The 19,736-nt window shown below is 39.1% G+C and overlaps 1 protein-coding gene across 1 annotated transcript in view; it reads right to left on the bottom strand.

Annotated features, from left to right (window-relative positions):
- LOC128201170 (rab GTPase-binding effector protein 1) overlaps positions 1–19,736 on the bottom strand; it is a 22,260-nt gene extending 2,524 nt beyond the window's left edge. Inside the window, exons 1-15 of the mRNA XM_052897254.1 lie at positions 19,510–19,736; positions 19,317–19,430; positions 16,251–16,388; positions 13,818–13,927; positions 10,844–10,930; positions 8,684–8,794; positions 8,025–8,094; positions 7,421–7,536; positions 6,735–6,967; positions 6,386–6,479; positions 5,680–5,839; positions 5,575–5,590; positions 4,455–4,557; positions 3,093–3,209; positions 1,501–1,611 (exon numbers count right to left, since the gene is read on the bottom strand). Coding sequence (XP_052753214.1) covers positions 1,501–1,611; positions 3,093–3,209; positions 4,455–4,557; positions 5,575–5,590; positions 5,680–5,839; positions 6,386–6,479; positions 6,735–6,967; positions 7,421–7,536; positions 8,025–8,094; positions 8,684–8,794; positions 10,844–10,930; positions 13,818–13,927; positions 16,251–16,388; positions 19,317–19,430; positions 19,510–19,540 — 1,611 coding nt within the window. The 5' untranslated portion in view covers positions 19,541–19,736. The remainder of the gene's footprint in view (positions 1–1,500; positions 1,612–3,092; positions 3,210–4,454; positions 4,558–5,574; positions 5,591–5,679; positions 5,840–6,385; positions 6,480–6,734; positions 6,968–7,420; positions 7,537–8,024; positions 8,095–8,683; positions 8,795–10,843; positions 10,931–13,817; positions 13,928–16,250; positions 16,389–19,316; positions 19,431–19,509) is intronic.

The raw sequence follows: 19,736 nt of genomic DNA, 5'->3' as shown, positions 1-19,736 counted from the left end.
AGTGAGTTCTGTGTACGCTCTGTTTGTGAGTACATAAATATTTTATATTTTAAAGTGGATAAATAATGTTCAATAACATCAAAGTAGTGAATTCATAGAAGATTTTTATAATATTAAGGAAATAAGATAAACATTTCTTGTTAAAATTATCGATTAATTTTACGGACTTTCAAATTTAGTGGTATAATAATTCCACGAACATTTGAATTTTGTTGTATTATAATTAAAGTTTATTTTTTCTTAGACCGAGAGTTGTCGTTGCGTTCGAAATTTGAAAATTGTACGTATCATAATTTTATGTAGGTTGCATAATAATGTACTCGTAATTATTACTAGACAATGAGAACTTGTTTGTTTGTAGTTACAAAATTTCATTATTTTACGTTTTGTTTTTACTATTCTGCTATCAGAATAGAATTAGCTTTGTTTAACATTAACGAACATGGATTCTATTATTAAATGTCAATACGATTTACATTCATTACAAATAAATATAAATCAAATTTTAAAAAGAGTCCTTGAGAAAGACTCACTAATGAATATATCGAAACACGACTCGAGATAGTAGAGCGTGCGTATACAACGTAGTACAACATGCGTTGTAGTGACTCAGGTAAATAATTCAGGTTATGTAACGGAAGAGGTTTATGATAAGACGGAAGAGCTATATTTAGAGTATAAAAGTGAATTAAAACTAATTTTAAATAATTTTGATAAGAAAGTAAAAACAAATGTAACAGAGGTTTTTTTTTTATATACAACATAGAATGGCAAATAAGCTGACGGCCCACCTAATGGAAAGTGGTAACCGTCGCCTATAGCCATTAGCAGTATAATGGACATAACAGAGTATACTGTTTCGCTCATGATACCCCCTATACGTTGCCATTCCTGAGGACTCGAGTGTTATTCCTCTGTACCCAGTAAATTCACGCCATTTCCCACCCTTCAAACCGAAACACAGCCATGCAAACACAAATGCTTCACGGTTGAAACACGAATGGGACAGAGGTACCCAAGCAATCGACTTTTGTACAAAGTCTCCCTCTGGTAAAATAAAAATACAATAAAAACAATGTCAATAATAATAAGCCAATCGATAAATGATATTGTATGTATCTGATATTTATCATTGTAATAGTCATGCAACGTATAGTAACATTTGGCTGTCAAATATTCTTTTGCTTTTTTCTTAAATACATTTAAATTGTCTATTTCCTTAAATGCCTTCGGGAATTTATTATATATTTTTAGAGACCATACCTAAATACATACATACATATATGTCACACCTGTCTCCCATTAGGGTAGGCAGAATAAATAGAACGCCAAATGCTTCGATTCAAACAAACCTCTTTCGCTTAAACCATACCAAAATAAACTTATGAAATAATGCTGTGACGTGAGGCGTGTGCGTGCGATACAATTTACATATCTACAAATAGATTGTGTAAAGGTCGCCCCAGTTCGAGGCACCCGCGAATGACAAGCGTGGTGTACCTTTTTCTTGTTGGTGTGGAGGGGCGCGTGGCACGAGGGGCACTCGTTCACGTCCTCTTCGTGCTGCCACCGCACCTCCGTGTCCGCCTCGCGGATACGCTGCAGTTGTACCTGCCATGTATCGTTAAAAATTAAAAAAAAAAAATACAACAAATATATTTTACTATGTCATTAACATAGTAAAATATATTTATTGTATAAAACTAAAGTCAAACTGCAGTTGCCAAACGTGGCAACGACTGGCAAAATCTCTTATGGGAGAAGCCTATGCTCAACTGTGGACAGCTAACAGTTTATATGGTACTACGTCAATGCTCTATTTCAAAATTAACTTTTAATCCAAGAGGTTTTCATGTAGCATTTTTTTTCAAAATTCATTTTTTTTTATACTACTTAGAATGGCTAACAAGCTGACGGCCCAGCTGATGGAAAGTGGTAACCGTCGCCTATAGACATGAGCAGTATCATGGACATAACAGAGTATACTGTTTCGCCCATGATACCCCCCATGCGTTGCCATTCCTGAGGACTCAGGTGTTTTTCCCCTGTACCCAGTAAATTCACGCCATATCCCACCCTTCAAACCGAAATACAGCCATGCAAACACAGCTGCTTCACGGTCGAAACACGAATGGGACAGAGGTACCCAAGCAATCGACTTTTGTACAAAGTCTCCCTCTGGTAATATAAATTATTATTATCTTATCAGCTTTAACCTGTCCACTGCTGAACATAAGCCTCCCATTGAGGGAGATTTGCCAGCAGTTGCCTCGCTTGGTAGGCGGATTGGCAACCGCAGTTAGGCTTTACAGATTTTTTAAGAGGGACACCGCTGCCCATCCTTCGCCCTCCCTTGGGCGCTTCTTACTACACCTGTGGGAAAGAAAGGGGTGGCCTATTCTATGCAGGGACCACACGGCTCATGTCTAGAGATTACAGTCTTGATTTCTTCAAAAAGGGTATGTTAAAATTTCTTTATAACTGTAAACTAACTTAACTTGCTAACTAGCAAACGCGCACGTGACAACCCTAGTGCTGCAGGCGTCCAATACGCTATAGACTATAGGATGCGATCACTGCCAATCCTATAAACGTAACTGTGGCTGGACTAACTCAGCTGCCTGCGATTGTGGTACTCCAATACAAGATATTGCTTTTAAGCAAAACTATCACTGAGCTGTAGCCTATTTGGGTCACTGCGACACACTTGGTATATCTTGACATATCTCCAATATTCATTATATTTGAAAAAATGTAAATAATCAGATTGTATAAATTTATTTATTAATTTACATGTGTCATAAATGGCTCAAATAAAAAAAAAAAAAGATATCAGCCATATTGTGCAAGACTACCAATTATGTAAATACAAGGGTAATCCAACAGCCTTGTTCCCATGGAGAATGACTCAATCACTGTGGTGAAGAAAATAATAACAGAACAACTGATATACCATACAATTAAATAAATAAATAGGCTGCAATGACCGTTTACCATCAGGGAGGCTGTATGTTTGTTTTCTAGCTTAATGACAAGAAATACCATTATACCCTTCAATAGTAAGAAATATGTAAGTGGCATATAAAACTCGCCTGCAGCGACTGCGAGAGGCGCACGAAGTCCTGCTGCACCTTCTCGCTGTTATCGAGCTCCTGCTGCAGCACCGACACGCGGCCGCGCGTCTCCTGCACCTCCGCCTGCAGCCGCTTCTGTTCGTGGCACACACGCACACACAAACACACACACACAACGTTATTATTCAGTCATCATATTTTATGCAACTTAGAATGACAAACAAGCGGATGGAAAGTGGTAACCGTCGCCTATAGACATGAGCAGTACCATGGACACAACAGAGTATACTGTTTCGCCCATGATACCCCCCATGCGTTGCCATTCCTGAGGACTCAGGTGTTATTCCTCCGTACCCAGTAAATTCACTGCCACCCTTCAAACCGAAACACAGCCATGCAAACAACTTCTTCACGGTAGAAACACGAATGAGACAGCGGTGCCCAAGCAAACTTTTGTACAAACTCTCCTTCTGGTATTATATGTATATGCTTATATGTAAACCTAACGATAAATACGTTTTCGCTGCCATATGTATGCCACTAGTTGCATTAAATTGAATAATTTATTCTACCAATTATTGTACTAGATATTTGTAATGGTTCTATAACATTTAAAGAGTTAAATATTTGAAGTCTATACACATATAATTTTATGGATTTTTTTATGCAACTTAGAATGACAAACAAGCTGACGCCCCACCTGATGGAAAGTGGTAACCGTCGCCTATAGACATAACAGAGTATACTGTTTCGCCCATGATACCCCCTATGCATTGCCATTCCTGAGCACTCAGGTGTTATACCCGTGTACCCTGTAAATACACTGCCATATTCCACCCTTCAACCTGAAATACAGTCATGCAAACGACTTTTGTACAAAGTCTCCTTCTTTCTTATTTTGATACATTCAAGTTGTACTCATAAATCTAATCACAGTTGAAAACGTGATAAGTTTTTGGTCATAACTCCAATTTGCTTAGTAGATATACGTCTACAGGTAAATAAACTGTCTTAAGGGGGGAAAGGGATTGTTAGCAATGGAGTTTGACAGTCCCATTGCTAGCAATATGCTTTATCAGGTCGACCTCCACGTGGTTTCCCCTGGAAACCATCGTGAACAATTCTTGTTGAATTCATCACAATGGGCTAACTGACCTGTTTCATCCTCATCTATCATCCCTCACTGGGGCCTCGCCGGTGTATACCAATAGCACGGGTGGGATTACCATTCCATTATCCCCCATTAAAAAAACCTGTCTATCTTAGTTTAACATAAATGTAACATGTTTTTTCTCTTTAACATTACTTATTTATATATTAAAGGTCAGTCTCCAAGCAGGCAGCCATGAACGGCTGTGCAAGGTACGGTGCGGTGAGTACCTTATCGTCGAGCAGGCCCTCGATCATGTCGTTGGAGTGGCGCAGCTTGTCGCCGAGCTCCTTCATCTGCTCGCGCTCTGTCTGCAGGCAGTCCAGCTGCTCACTGCGCGCGTGACATGCAACCACACGACACAACATTGCTGTTTCATCTATATCATCAACATCTAGTAACGTGAATTAAGGGAAATACCGCGCCCATCGCAAGGGCGTCACATTTTAAAACAATTTCAAATAGAATTAAGACAAATTTTGAATATGAATAAATTTCATTTATACGATATAGGTATAGTTTCTGACTAATTTATGATTGCAGATTGTAAAAGTTTAATTATTAAATATTTTGTAGAGTTTTGCCAGTAGTTGCCACGCTTGGCAGGCGGGTTGGCAACCGCAGTTAGGCTTTTACATATGTTTTAAGAGGGACACTGCTGCCCATCCCTCTACTAGATGCCTCCTTAGTCGCCTCTTACGACACCCACGGGAAAGGAAGGGGTGGCCCATTCTACGCCGGGACACACACGGCAAATTATTAAATATGAATATATAATATTTAATTGAATTGCAATATATATACTACGCAATATATATACTGTAGCAATTAGACTAAACTTGGCTAAATTGTACCACATTGTTTAAATTAGTTGTTTCCAAGAAATAATATAAGCAAAATGAAAAAAAATTATGAGCTGAAACTGAAGTGTTGCTGGTGGAACAGCGCGGCCTGCTGCAGCAGCTGCGGCCGAGGGGGTCAGGGAGGAGTGGCGGGGCTCACTTGGCGGCCTTGAGGTCTGCGCGCAGGGCGGCGAGCTGCTGCTCCTGCTGGTGGAACAGCGCGGCCTGCTGCAGCAGCTGCGGCCGAGGGGGTCAGGGAGGAGTGGCGGGACTCACTTGGCGGCCTTGAGGTCTGCGCGCAGGGCGGCGAGCTGCTGCTCCTGCTGGTGGAACAGCGCGGCCTGCTGCAGCAGCTGCGGCCGAGGGGGTCAGGGAGGAGTGGCGGGGCTCACTTGGCGGCCTTGAGGTCTGCGCGCAGGGCGGCGAGCTGCTGCTCCTGCTGGTGGAACAGCGCGCCCTGCTGCAGCAGCTGCGGCGGAGGGGGGCAGGGAGGAGTGGCGGGGCTCACTTGGCGGCCTTGAGGTCTGCGCGCAGGGCGGCGAGCTGCTGCTCCTGCTGGTGGAACAGCGCGCCCTGCGGCCGAGGGGGTCAGGGAGGAGTGGCGGGGCTGCGCGCGCGCGCAGGGCGGCGAGCTGCTGCTCCTGCTGGTGGAACAGCGCGCCCTGCTGCAGCAGCTGCGCGCGCAGCCCGCGCTCCGCCTCGGCCGCCTCCTCGCGCCCGATCTGGCAGAAGATCAGCTGCTCGCGCACGCGCAGGATGTGCTCCTGCAGCTCCTGCCAGCCGCAACAAACTATGAATTTAACAAAGCCAGCCAGTGTTCTAAGAATCATAACAGATATAGTTTGCAGGAAATGGCTTAACTGTTCAAGTCAAGCCAGCGCAGTACGTTTTCATGTTTAAAATTGTTAATGTGCAGGTTGCGTAGTGTTTATCACATTTACAATTGATAATATAGTTTAACTATTGATAATTATTTATAGGCGACAGTTATATTTTTTTATTACGTGGCCCATCGGTTTGCTATTTCAAGTAGTTTAAAAATCAAATCGTAGAACCCGCATACTTCATGGTCCTTCAAGCCGGATATGAAACAACGATTTACAGATATTAGGTACATAATATTGAATGATTAAACGCGATTTGTAAAAATATGTCTTTCTAAAGTTTTTTGTGTTAGACAAGTTTTAAACCGAAGTCGTTCTATACGAGTTTTAGCCTACGAGAAGAAATCTACGCCCGTTATTTAAGCAAATAAAATAGGCTTAGATATTTGACAATATTTCACTTTTTTACACGAAGAATATGAAAGTCGCAGTAACCTCGACATTGTCTGGCAAGTCTATAATCTCATTCTGCATCTCGGCCGCCTTCTTCGTGTATTGACCGATCAACATAGCGTTGTCTCTCTCTAAACTGTAACAAAATGTAGCTAGTCAGTAAAGAGTAACTAAACATACTTATCACTTTTATTTTTTGGTTTGTTGCAAGAGATTAGTAGATTAGTAGGAAAATTAGAAAAGAAACAATGATACGCCACCTGGCCCGTCTAATAATAACAGACTATATCTTCCTTTTATGACGATATCCGTACTTCATTTTTCCGTTTTTGATTAATGACTTTGTTCCTGCCCGTAGTGAGACATACAAATTGAGAGTAAAAGCACGTACGTGTCGAGCTTCCGCTGCAGCATCTCGCGGTCGACGGTGAGGTGGGTGACGGTGTGCAAGGCGCGCTGCTGCGCGGCGGCGGCGGTGTCCTCGCGCTCGTGCAGCGCGGCGCGCGCGGCGGCCAGCGCGGCGCCCAGCTCGGCCAGCTCGGCCGCGGACGCCGCGCGCGCCGCCTGCCACGCGCGCACCGTCTCGTCGTGCAGCGACCGCACGCCCTCCAGCTCCTCCGTCGCCTGCGCACCCGCCCACCACAACCACTATTAACACCATCCTACTACCAGAGGAAAGGGATTGTTAGCAATGGAGTTTGACAGCCCCGTTGCTAGCAACATGTCCTATTAGGTCGACCTCGAAACCATCGTGAACAATTCTTGTTGAATTCGTCACGATGGGCTTGCTGACCTGCTTCATCCTCATCTATCATCTCCCACTGGTGCCCCGGCGGTGTGTACCGATAGTGCGGGTGGGGTTACCATTTCATTATATTGACACCCTCCTACTACCTTGTATCCTCGAGATGAAGTAAGTCCTTTATAATAATATTATTACATCTCTTAAGAAATAATGTTTACTCTGTATTTGTTGTTACTTTAATTTTTTCATAAATTTTATATAAAAATTAAAATACACTAGAGCCTGTTGTAGTGCGTGTGCGTGTGCGTGCGTGGTGTGTGGGTCGTACATACCAGTTTGAGCGCGCGGTGGTTTGTTGTGGCGCGTTCGAGAGCCGCTTCCGCGGCCGCCTGCTCTGACACCAGCTGCTTCTCGTAGTTCGCGCACATGTCGCACTGCCGGCTCGTGTCTGCAATGCCGATAGGTATAATATATCTATGTATTGTGGCTACAATATCTATACATTAAATTAGTAATAGATATTGTAAATATTGGTTACTTGATATATAATATAAAAACGAAGAATCTGATCGAAATTGAATATAGATATCCAACCAGTATGGACTGTATCCAAATAGGCGATGAACATATTTTTCACCATAAATGTACAGAGGAATCCAATATATTGTTATCGGGGCGATACCGATATTACCCATGCCCAGTTTGCAATCGACACTAGCAGATTATATACCACAAAAAAAAAACAACGATTCGTAGTTCATATGTTTCGTAGGCATATTACATTTCAAATATTTTAATTTAAAATAATTAGACATGACATCAACACAGGAGCAAACTCTTACAATTATTCCGTAATTAAGTAACATACATAAAAGAAACAAATACAGGCAAATCGAAAACAACGTAACTTTTTAAGAGAATAACAAAATTACTAACCAACATCAGGTTTGTCGCCGCTAGAACTACCCGCTGTAGGACTGCTGGATGTTGCTGATTTTACTTTTTGCTGAAATAATTTTATTACATAAATATACCTACAACGATAAAATAAAAAAAAAAGCTAAGAGAGAAGAAAAAGAAAATAGATTGCCCATTTCATCAGTGACATCATATTAGGGTCCTTTCCGTGTTAGTATGCTTTCCAACAAATAGTTAAAAATATTAGTTTCAATATTGCACTTAGAGAACGAGGACGAGGCCCAGTCTGGTGATTCTGTGACACAAAATATTAACCTAATAAGGTACCAATATTTGACTATTCTTCCTTTCTCGTTGGTGTCGTAAAAGGCGATTAAGGGAACCTATTACTGGAAAAACCTCCAAGGGGGAGGCTTATATTAAGCAGTAGACAGTTAAGGTATGATGATGATGATGAGTAACGTAGCATTTTCTTTTTTTTTATAATTACATACGATTATCTCATCATGAACAACAATAATACAAGGACAACATGGTCCATGAATGCAATCAACCATAAGAGAATGTTCTACTCCCAACGGTTGCCGGCTCATTAAGCACTTGTCTTTTCACATTTTTACACTGACACATTTTCAGAAACAAACTCGATGCATGGTGCATCTGCGTGGTGTGTTTACCAGAGCCTCCTGCAACTGACAGTCGGTGTCACGCAGCTTGCCCTTGAGCACCACAATCTCGTCGTTCAGCGGCTGGATTATGGACCGCATCAGCTCGCTGTCCTCCGCGCCCTGGCGTTACAAAACATAAATATATTAATATACACAATAATATTTGGGCTAAAATCTTCGGCATAATATTATCATGATTTTCTCATTTATGTTTTAGTCTACGAACAACTTTGACTATCTCTTTTTTTAATGGGGGATGCAGAAATATTAACCCCAACTGCGCTATCAGTATACGCTGGCGGGGCACCAGTGAACGCTGATAGATGAGGATGAAGTAGAATCAGTTAACCTATCGTGACGAATTCAAGAATTAACCACTATGGTTTCTATGAGAAACCGCATGGAGATAGAACTGTTATAGTATATTGCTAGCAATGGAGTTACTAAACCCAAATCAATGGAGTAACAATCCCTTTCCCCCAGCTGTGACTGTCAACTCTACTTTGGTCAACTTAAGAATGTACATACATACATATACATATCTGTCACGCCTGTCTCCCATTAGGGTAGGCAGAAACAATGGAACGCCAAATGCTTCGATTCAAACAAACCTCTTTCGCTTCCTCCACATTCATCAATCTTGTCATACACGCTCGTCGGTTACGGGTACTTTTAATTTGGCCCTTCTTCAGCACGTCGCCTATTTGGTCGACATACGTCCGTCTAGGGCGGCCCCTACCGACATCTCCATTCATTCTTGCTCGATAAATCTCTTTCGTAATTCTTCTTTCATCCATCCTCTCCAAATGACCAAACCAACGCAACATTCCTTTTTCGATTTTGGTCGCTACATCGACTTTCAGTCCACACTTCTCTCTAATCACACTTATTTATTAAACGAGAGGCTAGGTATAAAAATGATTGGTTAAAGACTAAGAAATCTTGGACATTGTCTATGTTAGTGAGTTTGTCTATGGAGATGTCACCATAGAATATCTCCCTTATTTATAAAAATGTCAAACCTATTTTAACTATTGCAATTTTTTGTCTTTTTCTTTTATGCTAAATTTTTAATCTGCAAGACAATGACAAAACTTTCTAATACTTAAAACATATTCGTGCTAAGTTTTAGTTTTTATGAATAACAGGGTAAAGTTACAGACAGTTTGTAAAAACTTTAAATTTAAGATGTTTCGTATGTAATCTAAAGGAGTTTAAAGTAAATCTTGTACATAGATTTCTTTGGATGACTTTTAGAATGGCAAACAAGCTAACAGTACACCTGATGGAAAGTGGTAACCGTCGTCTATAGACATGAACAGCACCGTGGACTAAATAAAATATCATAATATGCCCATAACACCCCCCTTCCCACGCGTTGCCATTTCTAAGGACTAGGATGTTATGTATCTGTACCCTGTAATTTCACTGCCATATCATAATCTTCAAACCGGGGGGGAAAGGGATTGTTAGCAATGGAGTTCTACATTGCTAGCAATATGCCCTATCAGGTCGACCTCCACGTGGTTCCCCCTGGAAACCATCGTGAACAATTCTTGTTGAATTCATCACGATGGGCTAACTGACCTGCTTCATCCTCACCTATCATCCTTCACTGGTGGGGCACCAGTGCTTACCGGGGGCCGGTGTATACTAATAGCGCGGGTGGGGTCACCATTCCATTATCACCCATTAAAAAAAAACCTACAAAACAGTCACGAAAGCACAGCTTTTTTACAGTAGAAATACGAATGGGACAGATTAAATTACAACCTTATTTATTAGCACATTGAACACTATTCACCGAGATTAAGGTAAGCAAATGTAATGAATACTTCATTACATTTGCTTACCTTAATCCCGTCAAATTAAAACTGGACTCTATAAGAGAACTGGATTCACAGATGTTACTTACTGTATCAAGAAACGAAAGTGGAGGTGGGCAGGACATATGGTTGGAATGAATAAAGAAAAATGGTCTAAGGATATTACAGAGTGGTGTCCGAGACAATAGAAGAGAAAAAAAGGGAGACAGCGTCGTAGATGGGAAGACGATATCAAAAACATAGCGAGACACACCTGGAAAAGACAAGCGCAGAATCGCATTCAGTGGCGAACTCTAGGGGAGGCCTATGGTATAAGGTAGGCAAATGTAATGAATAACATTACCTTCTTAGCGGGCTGGTCGGCGTCGGCGTCGGCGCCAAGCTTGCGCGCGAGCGAGCGCACGAAAGTGGCCGGCGCCAGCGACACCTCCTGCCACACGCCGCGGGCGGTCATGTCACGCAATGTCACATACATTACTATTGCCTAATACCACTATTTGTACATCAGATAACATTATTTCCTATACAGGACAATTTTTCCACCGGTTGTAAAACTCATTGTCGATTTAATCACCATGACAGATGCTTTTATCGATCGATTTATGGGATCTTTTTCGAAGAGGGCGTAGGTTATTAAAATGCTTTTATTTTAATCAATCAATCAACAAGGGCTTCCCATGCCCGCCAGATGATCTGTGGGCGGGCGAGGTAGGGGCCTCGGGGTATACCCCACTACCCCGGCTTCAACTCCGGAGGGGACGACCTCCGGGTCGCTGGGTTCTTCAGCCGGCATACACTGGTGGTCTGTGTATGTCGGCGTGGTGTCATTAAAATGCTATTATTTATTAAAATGCTTTTATTTTAAACGGGATAAACTTTTCACACCAGAGGGCGCCACCTTCGTACAAATGGTAGTAGTAATTCTCAATATAATCCATAGGAAATAATATAATAAACATATGTAATTAAAAACTATATTGTTTTTTGTTATTACAATACGCAATTTAATGATAGGTTGCCGATAGCAACATAACGTGGTGTTAATTAAAATGCAGATAAAAACAACTATATATCTACACTAATTATATAAAGAGGAAACATTTGTATTTTTGTGTGTACGTATGTTTGTAATGAATAAACTCAAAAACTACTTTGCCGATTTAAAAAAATCTTTCACCATTAGAAAGCTACATTCACCCTGAATAACATAGGCTATGTTTATTGCTAGAAAACATTAGGGGATCCTTACTAAAACTTTAGTAACGTAACTCAAGTTGTAAAAAAAATGCTATAAAATATATTTCGTCGCGTGCGCTGCGGTTACTATTGGTGATAGAACAAAAGTATGTTCTACAATATTGAAGAAAATATCAATAACTACAAAAAACTTCGCGATACTACATGTCCAACTATTATTGTTATGTCACAATATCCACTTTTTAAAATGTTGTAAAAATGTCCACCCGTGCGAAGCCGGGACGGGCCGCAAGTTTAAGATTTACAATTACATAACAGCTACAATTATTTTAAATGTAAAATTGTTTAATTAACAAAAAGTATAAATAAATGTCGAGCCGTGACACGCGTGTTTGCTCCTACAGTCAATCATACACGAATAACGACAGCTGTATGCGATAGCAAACTGTAATAATGTATGCGGCCGTAAACGCAATGAAGCGGCAGTAGAACATGTTAGAGTCGTGCGGTGTGTCGCACGACTTTTTTACCAACTTCAAAAAAAATAAACTCTTTTTTCGAAAAAAGAATAGGTTCTGAATCCGGTATTTTTTTTAATGGGTGATAATGGGATGGCTACCCCGCCTGCGCCATCGGTATATGCTGGCAGGGCACCAGTGAGTAATGATAGATGAAGATGAAAGCAGGTCAGTTAGCCCATTGTGACGAATTCCACTAGAATTAACCACGATGGTTACCAGAGGGAACCGCGTGGAGGTCGACAAAATAAGAAAGAAGGAGACTTTGTACAAAAGTCGTTTGCATAGCTGTATAATAAATGTATATTACTAACAATGGGCTTATTAGACCCCATTACTTACAATCCCTTTCCCCCCTCTGAATTCGGTTGTACTTGTATATAGTTATGTTTGTTATCTTCAAATTTCCACCAGAGGGAGACTTTGTACAAAATTCGATTGCTTGGGGTACTTCTGTCCCATTCGTGTTTCAACCGTGAAGCAGTTGTGTTTGCATGGCTGTGTTTCGGTTTGAAGGGCCGTGAAGGGATATGGCGTGAATTTACAGAGTACAGAGGAATAACACCTGAGTCCTCAGGAATGGCAACGCATTGTCTGTCTAGAATAATTTATTGATTGAGTCAATTTCAAATTTTATATTAGTAGAAGTCTAAAGCTGACTGCAGTATCTACGGTGCAGGTGTTAAGCATGTCCTAGTATTATGAATTCTAATATTTATCAAAAAGCAAGTATGGAAAGATGAAAAATGGCGAGAATTAATATTGACAAAACGAATAAAAATCATTAGTTTGCGGTAAACCTTATATGTAAATGTAAGATGCGCCAGGGTCTCAGATAAGGCGTTCCAGTAAAAATAACTTGTCGTTAACTTAAGGCAGTTAGTTGTAAACGTTTACAGTACATATCATTTCCGACTTTCCGCCGATAACCAGATAGCGTCAGAGACTAAGGTTGTATGTGTTTGTATTTTATAATGCCTTTATACCTTAAGACTAGTTCTAAAGTCACCTTATGAACTCTAGCGTTAGCTATGAGTATACTGTGCCCATGATACTCCCCATGCGTTGCCATTCCTGAGGACTCAGGTGTTATTCCTCTGTACCCTGTAAATTCACGCCATATTCCCACCCTTCAAACCGAAACATAAATATGCAAACAGCAGTGGGACAGAGGTAGCCAAGTAAACGACCTTTGTACAAAGTCTCCCTCTGGTATATATATATATATATATACATATATTCTTTTATATTTATGAATGTACATTATAATCAGCATTTTATGTTATTTATGTATATATTATTTATTTAGTATATAGGTATACATTATTAGTTGTTACTTTCTTTACCTATCCCAATAATGTAGTACCACGTTCGTGATTCCCTGTTCATTCCAACGGTTGACTGGTAGAGAATGCTACTAGCATTAAGACCGCCTTTTGTATCTTTATTTTGATCAGTAAAGTTATTTAAATAAAAAAAAAAAAAACCTAGTATTTACCCGACAAAGTAAACACAAAACTGAATATAATATTTAAAAAATTTCAATATCATAATGTACTCAGATGTAAATAGATTAATGTGAACAAAAAATCCAGTTGTTACCTGTTGCTGCCGTTGCTGATTGAGCTGGTTGAGCAGCTGTTCTAGCTCCAGGTTCTTGGCGCGCAGCCGTCGTAGCTCCTCCGAGCCGGATGACGACGCCTCCAAGGTCTCTGTAGGGTATTCATTTATAAAAACGACAAGAAAGTGACGTTACAGCTCACTGGTTTACAATCCCGCCCCCCTAGACATGAAGCCAACGAATCAGTCGGTGAAATCGTTTCGGGTAGCTCTCACCTGAGACAGAACAAGCAGCGGAACTGGGGGGAAATCGGATTGTTTAGCAATGGAGTTTGACAGCCCCATTGCTAGCAGTGTACCCTGTTGGGTCGACCTCCACGCTTTCCCCCTGGAAACCATCGTGAACAATTCTTGTTGAATTCGTCACGATGGGCTAACTGACCTACTTCATCCTCACCTATCATCCTTCATTGGTGCCCCGCCGGTGTATACCGGTGGCGCGGGTGGGGTTGCCATTCCATTATCATCCAAGCAGAGGAGCTCGGCGTCTTATTTTCTCTCAGACCAGTTTTTTTAATGGGTGAACATAGAATGGTAGCCCGCCCGCGCTGTTGGTATACGCTGTACCCAGCACCGGTAAGAGATGATGGTCCCTCACTGGTGACAGGTGAGTTAGCCCATCGTGACGAATTCAATGAGAATCAACCACGATTCTTTCCAGGGGGAACTGCGTGGAGGTCGACCTGATAGGATATGTTACTAGCAATGGAGCTGCTATATCCCCATTACTAACAATCCCTTCCCCTTCTTATGGACAAGCTAGCGATAATTAGTCTAGGGGGGCTGTATCATTACACTGGAGTCGACGGTTTGATGCATTGACATTAATTTTATTTTATGAATTTTCGATTTATTTTTTTATACTTTTGAGAATGCCAAAGAAGCCAATTTGCTATCTAATGGTATTACCATATTTTTATATCGTTATTTATTTTTGCGTAAAATAACGTTACTAAGTATTACGCGTAGTAAACTGTAATGTCTAGGAATAAAATTTATTAAATTTCACTAAACGATACTCGTTGCATGTCAGAAATGGCTTAATTTATGGAAATAACTACAGAAATAATAAAACCATCCCAATAACGCTACTTGGGGGGAAGGGATTATTAGTAATGGGGAGGTTAGTCTCCATTGCTATCAATATACCCTATCAGGTCGACCTCCACGCGGTTCCCCCTGGAAACTATCGTGACCAATTTATCATTGAAATCGTCACGATGGGCTAACTGACCTGCCTTTTCATCCTCATCTATCACCGCTCACTGGTACCCCGCCAGTGTATACCGATAGCGCAGGCGGGGTTACCATGTCATTTTCATCCATAAAAAAAAGCGCTACTTTGGGCGACTTTAAACTTATTTTATTTGCAATTCACTGTAATGAATTAAATGTAGTACAAGGACCTTCACGTTACAAGGGTCGGTTACGCGCAAGTGGCTACCATATTGGCGTTGCAAACGGTCATGGGCTGGCTGCATGTTTAATTCTTAGATTACTAGTTATAAACACTTTTTTTTTTATTAATTTTTTGAATCAGAACCAAACCTTGTCTGCCCCATAATGAACAAAACATTAGTATATGTTAAAAATACTTCACCATTCACAAGGTAAATATAAACTAATCTGTGACGAGGAAAATGAATAGGAAAAAAATAAATTGCCAATTTATGGGGAGGGCATTGCACGGCGGGGGACAAATACGGGCTAATGTGGGCTGATATGGCGAACATATTACTGTTTATCGCCTTCCATAGTTATCGAAATGATAAAATACATCGAAACGATTTGAAACGAGGTATAAAACTATCGCTAGTTCACAAATTTATATTTAGGTATTATTAAAAAAATAGATTTCAATACAATCTTTGATTTATTTATTCTTTCCACCACAGCCAGTTGTTGAAACACGAATGGGACAGAGGCTTTTTGTACAGTAGATGTAATATTGCACAAGTACAGTTAATCTTTTCTTATTCACACAGACCTGTTACGGATACTTAAAACCACAAGGAACAACTATTAAAATTAAAATCTTTCTACAAATCTATTTTAACTATCAATATTTTGTCAAATTCTTACAAATTGAAAATTTAGTACAAAAAGAAAAAACAAAACAAAAGCCACTTACCATCAGTTATTGTGGTCCCGCTTACCATCATGTGGGCTTGTTTGTTTGCCACCTCAGTGGTATAAAAAAAAAAGGACCGTAACTAGACCCATGTTTAAGGTAGGGCAAACCTACGTACTTTTTGGTAGGGTAGGAGCCATAATTAAATGACTTCTAAAAAGTTATTTTTTTTTTCATTTTAAATTGGGGCATTGTCTGTCAATGCCCTCCCTCCCATCTCATTTTTATGACAATGACGATTTATATACACCTTTCTCTGTATTGATATTAGGGTAGATACTGACCACTGACAAGTAGCTGCAAATTCTGTATCTCCGACTTCTGGTTATGGGCGAGGGTTTGCAGTTGTTGCAGCTCGTCCCGCAGGCCGACCACCTCCGACTCAAGTTGCTGCTTGTCCTGGGATAATTTTCGCATGTCCTCTGCAAGTTTAGTAGTCGTGTTGGTTACATGTATTATTATTTAGCAAGTTAGATAAAAATCCATATAATTGTCTTTCGAGGGTGAAGCAATAAACTGGGTTGTGGTCATTTTAATACTGTGACACACACAAGATACAATCTGTAATGTGATCTCTATTTTTCCTGTTTTTATGCATGTTCATCTAAGTCGTTACATATGTACTGTAGGTAGATGCAAATAAATTGTTTATCGATCCGTCTATATATATCATATCGATAAAATTTGTATGGGAATAATTTTTATTAATGACTATAATGGAGTTGATGAAGCTATTACAAAATATATAAAACAAAAATTACAAACAAATTGAGAACATTTCTGATTTTTTTTTAAAATAATCAATTATTAGTAATAAAGGCAGAGTCGACCACGGTCAGCCTAGGGTTAAAACTAGACAAGGACACAATGTAGAACCGAGCACCCAGATTTGAATATTATATGAATATACCAATTATTACATTATTTTTCCTTTATCCAATAATGCACCACCTACTTATTTCTTGGTTTGCCCAACAGTTGACTGGTAGAGAACACCATCGAGTGTTAAGTCACAAAAACATAGAATTTTACTGTGCATAAAGGTTTCAATAAATAAATAAATTTGAGCTACTTTCCAAAAAAAAATACTGTTTTCTAAATTGTATTGATAAAGGCTGAACTTATCAATAATGCATCAATGTGGTAATTATAATATTAATTTTAGGCCTTCGTTGGTACAATACTCTTAAAAAAGACGACAATTACTTTAATATCATACTGTATAATTTTTAGGATGTTTTAACCAAATCTACAACTTACATATCAACCTCTTCATATAATTTTCAAAACACTGCCAGTTTGTTTACCAATTTACAGGCTACAGATAATAAAGATTATTATTATGTATTTTATTATTTCAGCCATTAGCTGTCCACTGCTGAACATAAGCCTTCCCCATAAAGGGAGTGGCAACCATAGGCTTTTAGAGATGTTTTAAAAGGAATACTACTGCCCATCCCTCGCCCTCCTTTAGTTGCTTCTTAAGACGCCCACAGGTAAAGAAAGGGTAGTCTATTCTATGTTCAGACCACACGGCGGAGGTATACATAGGTTTAATTTAACAAAAGCATGGACATTGGATGAATTCATTGAATCTTGGTTAAGCAACATTACACAGTTAACACAAAGACTTGCCTTCTACCAAAGTAGAATCACATAATTCACCCTCCACCTTATATATTTATTTTTAGTCAGTTTTGACATCAAAATAATTGTAACAATATATTTTTCTAAACAAATAATTATGTAAAAGAATAATAAAACCACTATGAAAATCTTTATAATAAGAATTTAATAGCGTGAGTTTATAATTTTTTATTAGAATTTTAAGTAGAGATGAAACGGATATCCGGTAACTATTCGGCGGCCTTAATACTATCCGGCCGAATACCGTATAACTACTATTTGGCCGTATAGGCATCCCACCAAAAAAAGAAATGTAGATAAAAAAAAATTTTAAGTAATTATTTGCTTTATATAGTTAGTCTTAGTATCACTTAAGAAATATAATCAGTTTTAGTTTTAAATTTTTAATCACACAATAGTAAATGAATGTAATGAATTAGTACTCATACTGCATTAAGGGCAAATTGTAGTGAATAAATTCTAATTTCTCTGCATTGAGAGTTAGCAAGCGGTTTCACTTTTCTTCATAAATAAGGCCAGCCTGAGAAAAGGCTTTCGCTGTATACATTGTTGCAAGGTGTTGAAAGATAGATTTTGGTAAACTTTGTTAAATTTGCATATTGTTTGGCATTAGCTGCCCACCAAGATATGACGGACTGACCAAGACTGATGGATATCTGGCTATTCGACCACATGGTTAGTCGAATATCTGGTTTCTGGCCAAACTGCTATCCATTTCATCTCTAATAATAAGCAGTACACAATTTACTACTATCATAGATAATATTAGTGTAAATTGTCAGATGTTTTGGATTGTAATCTACTTTGTTTAGTGTTGAACTAAAATTTTTCTATTTATGAGCAACTTTTTTTTAATTATAATCTCATTATATTGAGATATTTATGTGCGAGTTTACTTAGATAAGTACACCATGATGTACTTAGATGAAGGAAATGTTTAAAATCAAATAAAAATGTTTGAGAACAGCCTGAAACTAATACTAAAATACTGACAAGTAACAAAATGAACATGTGAATAAATTTATTTGGCCTGCTACTTTCTACATGTGGATTTCTTAAGAAGAAAAACCAACTAAATAGATTACTTTTAGATGGCTTATCAAGAAAGATAGATAGACAATCTTTATTGTTTCCTCCAAAAGATTACAATAGTAAATTTATTATAAATATAAACAATATCAAGATGAAATATACACCACTTTTCTGGAATACCAATGTGAAAACTGCATACAATTTTGTGCAATTGTTTTTGCATGATGTCAGAACAAACATACATACAGACATAATTTCTAAAATATACTTTTGACTTCTATTAAGATCTATTACATATATTTTTTTAATATCTTCTATGTACTAATATTGTCTCATTACAGTTTTATTATCTAAGTTTAAATAATAAAACTGATAAATGTATTGTCTTTACAGACCAAAGAAATAAACATATGAAAAATAAAATAACGGAAATAATATAATTGAGTTAAGCATGTTATATTTGTATATTAACAATACATTCTCTATTTTTTCTGAACTATGCACTACTCTCTACGAACACAACAACTATGGAAAGCAAAACATAGACACTGGCATAGGCATTGGTTATGAGCGATCTGGATGTTAGTGACCTGATGCTGATGCATGCAAGGAACATACAATACAATGGACAAAGTCAACATGCTCCCGAGCACTGCACCATCGGCACGAACCTTCTTTCTGCAAAAATAGCTCTTTCATTTTGGCTCGCTGCACGTTAAATTCCTCCTCTAATTCTCGACGCATTTGGTCCGGGGACGGCGTGATCCGCTCCCCCACCGCCTCGGCTTAAAACAGACAACAACGTAACTACCTCAAAAACGCGGCGGAAGCAAAAATTTGCTGGTCGTAGCGAAAAACACGTACCTTTCGCATTATCCACCGTTTCGCTAGACATCTTCGATTGTCAACCTCGCGGGTAATTATAATATTTAAATTATATTAAGAAACAGGAATTCTTTGATTGTTAACATCATTACAATACACAGGAATAATGATTAATAAATTGTAAAATGGAAAAATACAAATAATAAAAACAATCGTATTAGACAATCACGGAAAATGAGTTTTGACATTTTTGACGTTTACTTGAC

The sequence above is a fragment of the Galleria mellonella genome, unplaced genomic scaffold (assembly GCF_026898425.1).
Source record: "Galleria mellonella isolate WM207_F2 unplaced genomic scaffold, CSIRO_AGI_GalMel_v1 utg36, whole genome shotgun sequence".
In the NCBI taxonomy this organism is placed as follows: domain Eukaryota; kingdom Metazoa; phylum Arthropoda; class Insecta; order Lepidoptera; family Pyralidae; genus Galleria; species Galleria mellonella.
This window is presented reverse-complemented; position numbering and strand designations above follow the sequence as displayed.